Raw genomic sequence first — 6830 nt, forward strand, 5'->3', positions numbered from 1 at the left:
TTTTTATGTGCAACTTTTAACACATGAGCCCCATCAAGACCGTAGCCACATCCACCAAAAAAAGTCCTTCAAAAATGTGCATGGGACCCCAAGCCCTCAGAAAGCAGCAAAATCAACCTTGSTAATGTTATGTTTGGAATTTCCTTCGTCAAGTTGATCTTTAAAGGTGATTGCACAGATTCAAAGACATATTTCAGTTTATAAGGAATTTCTCCTTCAGCATGCACTGACCAGCTGTGCAGGATCCTGCAGCAGCAATGTTAGCTAAAACAGGAGCATGCACTGCAGTATTGGGGCTAAGATATCACAGCATYTGGATCAGCCTTCTGGAGATTTTCCCAGTCCCAAATATCAGGGGAAAGGAAAGAAATGTGAAACTGAGGGTAATTATCCCAATTTCCTGGTGGAGAAAAAGTCAGTGAGCTGTAGCAGGATCAGCATCCAAAGGAGTGGCAACTCTTGTCCCAGAGTAAATCCCAGTCACCTGTACCAAGTCCTAAAAGCGACTGTCACAAGCTCTGCTTGAGGTCCTATTTCTGGTGTGAGGTTTTTGTGTTTTTTCCTGCAGCCAGTTTTGTCCGGGATAAGGATATCATCGTTGACATCTCCCTCGCAGCAGATCCTGTCATAAAAGCAAGCTACATCGAATCCCATCACAAGGTAAAGTAACTCAAAGGGCAAATATCTCCAGGCCATGATGTGCTCTGGAGGCCTTGGAGAGGCTGGTTTGTGGGGCTGGGCTGATGCCATCCTCTCCTTGTTCTGTGTCCAGCCAGGCATTTGCCTTGCAATGGAAATGCAGCTGTTGGCTTTTTGTCCTGTCCTCCTGCTGCTTGCTGTGGCCAACACTCTTTGTTTCCCTTCACAGGGCCTTGTCCTGTACCAGAACAGCTCCACTGTGCTCAGTGACTCCGTTTTCACCCCATCACTGCTGACTGAGGACCGAATGCTCTACTTCTGGTTCTCTGASCACAGCATCAGCTCTCTGGCTGCAGCAGCTTTCTTAGATGGGAGGCTGGTGTTGAACCTCAGAGGGGAGAAAYTGCAGGTGATTCTCAGAGGGTTTCCTCCTCACCTCACAAATCGTATTTTCGTGAAAAATTCATTAAATACTGTGTTTTGGTAGATAAAAATCAGAGCTGCTTTCTGTAGATAAAAATCTATGGTCACTACATGTGATCCTGAAATTAGTGCCTTCTTCTCAAGAGTGTGCTCCYAGGCAATGCTATTCCTTGGAGTGATAATACCAGCTGATGGAAAATTTTTCTGGTGAATTGTGGAGGGGTGTGATTTTCTGGGGGAGCACTGAAATGGAAAAAGGGTGAGCCCTGGGTCAGCTCAGCAATTGAGGTGGGCACGGGCCACACCTCAGTGCTCTGGCCTGTCCAGCCTGCATCAGGACCAACCATACTCTTATCTTTTGTTTTTCCACAATCTGTCTCTGTTTTGTCTCTGAAGGAGCTGTTTGAGATGGAAGACACCGAAGTGCAGCAGAAGGCAGTGCAAATGGTAACTTTTTGTCCTATTCAGGCATTTTATGGCAAACGAGGAAATTTCAGATGGATTCTGTTGCATTTTAACAACTTGGGTCCTTCCTTTGCCAGCCTGGGGATTGGGGTGGGCCTGATGGAGAAAAACAGGGGCTGATGGAGAAGCAGCTGTGCTTTGCCATGAGGATTTCTCCATCTTCCATGCTGGCAGTTTCCCTGAAATTTTGCTGAGTTGTTGGGCTYGTGTGAACAGGAGCAGCTGGGGACTGCAAAAGGAATGCAGCTGTGTGGCAAATTGGCATGAATTTGATATGGGGAAAGCCTGACTCATCTGTTGCTCTTTACTCCACCAGATTTTTCAAGGCACCTCCTATAACAACTCTGTGGCCAAGGTGTGGAGTCTCAGCCAGCCCCAGATTTCCCTTCAGCCTGCAGGGACAGTGGTCAGGTCCCTGGTAGCAGTGGAGCTCAGCATCCTTCCTGCAGGAGAAGAACCCCAGGTGTCTCTCTACATGGAGAAGGTCAGTGCTTGCCCCTCCTGGCTGGGAAGAAACCAGGACAGGCTCTGTCCCAAGTCAGGACCATTCCTGGTGTGCAGGGACAGCAGTGRCAGGGAGAAGGGAGGGTGGCTAAACCATGGGAGAAGGTAAATCAGCTCCTTTTGGCACTCACATCTGTTCCTTGGACATCTGAGGCTGGGAATGATGATGGTGACCACGCTGGCTCAATGTGTGCCTCAGTCCTGCTGTGCCTCAGCCCTGCTGTTCTTCTCTCTGCAGGAAATCACGGTCACTATTCAAGCTACCTATGCAGAAAAGAAACTCATTTTGCAGCCTGTGGACTCCAGGTTGGTTCTGTGATCTTTGACCCAAAGAGCAGCATGAAAAGAGGATCTCTGCAGCACTTAGTGACTTTTTTTTTCCTCTTTTCCCCACTTCCTTTCAGCATAGAGATTAAAGTGTTTAAATGCACAGCTGATCCAAGTGGGGTAAGTCCTACAAAAAATATTCTCTAAGCCATTTGAAGCTAAATGATGTCTTTAAAGCATTTTTGTATGTATTTTCTGGCTTTCAGAAGGACCCATCCATACAAAGCTTCGTGCAGAATATGATCTTGGTTGCTGGCATTCCAGAAGTAACCTCAAGTGAGTTTTCCTTTGGGGGAATGGCCAACCTGCTCCATAAATTGTCTAAAATCAGATCTCCTAAACCTGAGCATTGAAAAAATACATCAATGGCATTGACAGCTGGGATGAGGGGGCAGCGGGGGAGGAACTACATTACTGTTTGGAAATTCTGCTGGATTCACTTGGGGAATGGAGAACCCTCTGGGGAGGGCTGGGAGAAAGGAAAAGTGAGTTTGGCAACTGGCAGAACATGATGGGCATCCCTGTAACTGGATGGGTCTGCTGATTCTGTAGGTATTGGATCAGCTCTGACTTCACTGATGAACAGCAAAAGGCTTCATCTGTTTGAAATCATAAATCCTGAGATCATCACCAGAAAGGTAAGCAGAKCTCAGAGACACCTGGCTCTCAGAGCTCTCTTGGGATTGCAGCATGAGCTAACGAAATATTTTCTGCTCTTTCCCCACTTTTTAGGGATATGTAATTGTACAGCTTGACTTTGGCTTCCCAAGTCATTTGCTTCTTAATTTTTTTGACAAAGAGTCGTAGAGCTGATCCCTTCACAGAGGGAACTTGTGTACAACCAGAAAGATTGTCTGAACCAATTAAAACATGAGCTGATTTAAATCAGTTTTGGTTGAATTTTATTTCCTTTTCCTCAGAAATGTTCTAGACTCTGTGCAACTGTGCTTCCATGGAGCCTTTCTTCTGCAAAGATTTTTAAGTCTGCACCTCAATCAACACTTTTTTTTCAGGATCTTTAAAGGACTTGTGTTTAGGAGTCAGGGCTGGGCTCTTGACATGCCCAGGCAATGGGATGTGAAKTTGCAGTCCAGTTCAATAATAGAAATTCCTTGTGCCCAGGGCACTTTCTTTACAGACCCTGGTGGCTCTGTGTAGAGCTTCAGGCAAATTGTTAATGCCCATGCTGTTGAGACAGTGACAGCAAACTTGGGAAAAGCAATGAAAATTATAAGGAAACCAAAGAGATTATAAGAGAAAGTTTAAGTGTCTAGCCAGCCAGCAAGTTCCTGTTCCTTTCTACTACAGTGCAATAATTTATCTCAAGTGGCTCCGTTATTTTCCTGTACCAGTTCATGCTTCTCTTTTTTTATCTTTTCACTTGGAGGAGATCTTGGGTGACAAATCCAACACTTGTAATGGTGATCACATTAACAAAAGCAGGGGATGATGTCCTCCTTCCACACTGAGCAGTATAAAATATTAAAGCTGGTCCCAGAAAGGGGCCGGAAGCAGGATGGGCTCAGTTTCCTGGGCTATCTGGGCATGGTGGTTGCTCTCTCTGCATTGCCATGGATCTCCTTCCTGGGATTTAAGCCAGATCCCTCTGACCTGCTCCTCTCTCACCCACAGCACCAGGGCATTTCCTCGTTCTGTGTGATTGCTGGGCTGAGCATCCCTTSRTGGTCCTGGTGCCCAGRCTGGTGTGGGGGAGCTGGAGGGGGCTCAGTGGCTCCAGGGCAGCCCAGGAAGGTCTGACCCGGCTGTGTCCGTGGGAGAGCAGGAGCCGAGGGCTACAAAAATGTGACCAAGCTGGTCTGGAAGCAGCCCCGGTGCAGTGAGCAGTTTCCCACCTCCCTTTTCCCCCTGTTCCCACCCCGCCTCTCCCAGTTCAGGGTTTGTCCATGTTTTCTCCTGCTCTAAAGCCGTCATTGCTCCGGGGATGATTTCACTCCCTGCATGGGGACCATGGGACCTGTGGCTTCCATCAAGCCCTCTGCTTGTCCTAAATGACATCCCACTGGAGCGGTGAGTGTTAATTAAGAGGAAATGGCAGGAAAAAAGCTCCTTTTTTTTGCCTTGGAGGTGTCTTGCCCCACTGGGTCTGTTCAGTGGGACCTGGACTGGGCTGCCCTTCCATGGGGACAAAGGAGGGCAGTGGGGCTGGGGAAGGATCTGGAACAGAACTTTGATGAGGAGCAACTGAGGGAACTGAGAGGATTAGGGCTGGAGAAAAAGGGGCTCAGGGAGGACCTTGCCTCTCTACAATTCCCTGAAAGGAGGGTGGAGCCAGGTGGGGCTCTGTCTGTCTTGTCTCATAGACAGCAAGCAACAGAAGAAGAGCAAACTGCCTCAAGCTGCAACACGGGAGATTTAGGTTGGATTTTAGGGGAAATGCCATCAGCAGAACGGGGACAACATGAACAGGGCAGAGCGTTCAAAAAGATGTGTGGATGTGGCACCTGGGGACASGRTTTAACAGTGAACATATCAGCGCTTAATCGCTGGAATCGGTGATGTTAGAGGTCTTTTCCAGCCTAAATTATTCCTGGGGGAGCGGTAAAACCCCCGCGGGGGGGATGCGGGTGCGGAGGATTCCTGCTGTGCTTTCCCGGCAGGAAAACACAGCATCTTTCCCAGAACACCAGGTGTCAGCAAAACCCCAAAAATGGTGAGCAGTTGTCTGTAATCCAGCGGTTTCAGATAAAAACGGGCTCTGCGCTGTATTTGGCGTGCAGGGGTTGCATTTTTTAAAAAAAATCAGAGGTTTGGACCGAGTTRTGCATGGAACATAACAACACAATCGGGCTGTGGTTCCTTTCTTCCATCTGATGCCAAGGACTTTTGGGGCGTGCTTCCCATTTCCATTGTGCTCGACATGTCCACGTTCCAGCTTGTGCTCGTTTCTGAAAGTTTCCGAGGGGAACTTGGGGGCTTTGTCCAATTTTGAGGGGTTAAATGAATCTTCTGGAATGCAGGAAGACGTGAGGCCATTAAGGATTGTGTGCGATGGCCGAATCCCAAACCCATTCCCAACCACCTAATTACCGTGGGCCATTTTTAGAGCTGTTACTATTAGGTTTCGGATTTATCATGGTCCAAAAATGGAAATGCATCAGGACTCTCTGCACACCCCTATTGTTTCAGGCTGCCTGCAGTCTCTGGAAGACAATGTCTGAGCTAGTCAGTACTGGTTTCATACACAGAAGGGATTTTGCCCCCTGAGACCAGATCTTTAGAAAGAAACGCTGTGCTGTAAATAAACACGCTGCTGGAGGGCGGGAGGGAGCCTGGATTTTGTGCTGGGGAGCAGCTGGAGCCGGGCTGGGCCGGGCTCCTGCACATGATGGCGGCAGCTCCAAAGAGCTGGAAATGCAGCCTCTGTTTCCCCTCYGCTAAAACCAGTTCCAGGTAGCCCTGGACCTGCTGTGACTTGGAGGCATCGTGGTGGCAGGAGAGAAAACGSAGAAAAAAAACTTGATCTGGGAGCAAATGGGCATATTGGCATTTGTGAAATACTGCCTGCCTTTCCTTTTTCCCCTCAAAGTGACATTTTAAGCCTCAGGCAAGGAGGTGGGAGGGCAGGTCTGGCACAGACTCCATTTCTCCCACTGAATTCCTCTTTCAGGCACAACCTCGTCCCTTTCAGTGATGGTTTCTGGCCGGGTTTACACAGAGAGAACAGGGTTGCTCCTGAAAAGCRGGCTCAGCTTGTAGCTGGATTTTGGGTGTTGTATTAACTGTGCTGAGCAGGARCCCTGGTGACCCCAAACCTGTCCCGTGTCCACTGTCCCACTCCTGAGGCTGGCAGGGCAGTGGGGCTGGCACAGGGAGCATCTCTTGTGTGCTAAAAACTTACAGCCTTCAAACTCCTCTCACAGCTCAAAGGAGGAAAGCATTCCAGCTGGCCAGGGGAATATGGACTCGTTTATTTGCCTGTGATCGCCCAAAGAGTGAGCAGAGCCCGTGGTAAAGAGCTCTGAACAAACACAGATGGTTTGTTTAATCGGCAGCCTCAGAGGGAGGCTTCAGCCTTATTACCCTATCTCCACATCAAAAATATCTCTATGAATATCGTGGACACCTGATGATGTGCCCAAGCACCAGGTGAGGTTGCTGATTGCACATTGGGGTCAAAACCCAGTGGTGCCAGCCTTGAATGGATCACACTCCAGCTCCTTGGGGTGAGCAGGGTGACAGGCTGGTGTGACACTGGCCAGCCCCGTGGCTTGGGATCCCCTTCACTTCTGACGTGTGCATTTGGGGCCTGTTTGTTCCCCTTCTTTAGCCAGCTTTTTCCCATGGGAAGCAGAATCAGCAGGACACAGTGCAGCCCCAAATGATTTCAGCACCGGGAGCACCCCCATAATACCCTGCTGAAACCCCAACAGCACAAAACCCAGTGGTTTTGCTTAAAAGTCATTGGTGTCGATCCAACAAAGTTATGTTTTCCTTTGATCTGAGTGCTTAAC

At 48.7% G+C, this 6830-nt stretch overlaps 1 protein-coding gene across 1 annotated transcript in view; it reads left to right on the forward strand.

Annotated features, from left to right (window-relative positions):
• Positions 1-3260, forward strand: part of CETP (cholesteryl ester transfer protein) — a 7308-nt gene extending 4048 nt beyond the window's left edge. Inside the window, exons 7-15 of the mRNA XM_057376377.1 lie at positions 528-660; positions 869-1048; positions 1459-1509; positions 1844-2011; positions 2270-2337; positions 2436-2478; positions 2565-2634; positions 2911-2996; positions 3091-3260. Of these exons, the coding sequence (XP_057232360.1) occupies positions 528-660; positions 869-1048; positions 1459-1509; positions 1844-2011; positions 2270-2337; positions 2436-2478; positions 2565-2634; positions 2911-2996; positions 3091-3165 (874 nt within the window). The 3' untranslated portion in view covers positions 3166-3260. The remainder of the gene's footprint in view (positions 1-527; positions 661-868; positions 1049-1458; positions 1510-1843; positions 2012-2269; positions 2338-2435; positions 2479-2564; positions 2635-2910; positions 2997-3090) is intronic.
• The last annotated feature ends 3570 nt before the right edge of the window (positions 3261-6830 follow it).

This window comes from Malurus melanocephalus, unplaced genomic scaffold (genome assembly GCF_030028575.1).
Source record: "Malurus melanocephalus ecotype Western Australia unplaced genomic scaffold, MMel_1.1 scaffold_278, whole genome shotgun sequence".
In the NCBI taxonomy this organism is placed as follows: Eukaryota; Metazoa; Chordata; class Aves; order Passeriformes; family Maluridae; genus Malurus; species Malurus melanocephalus.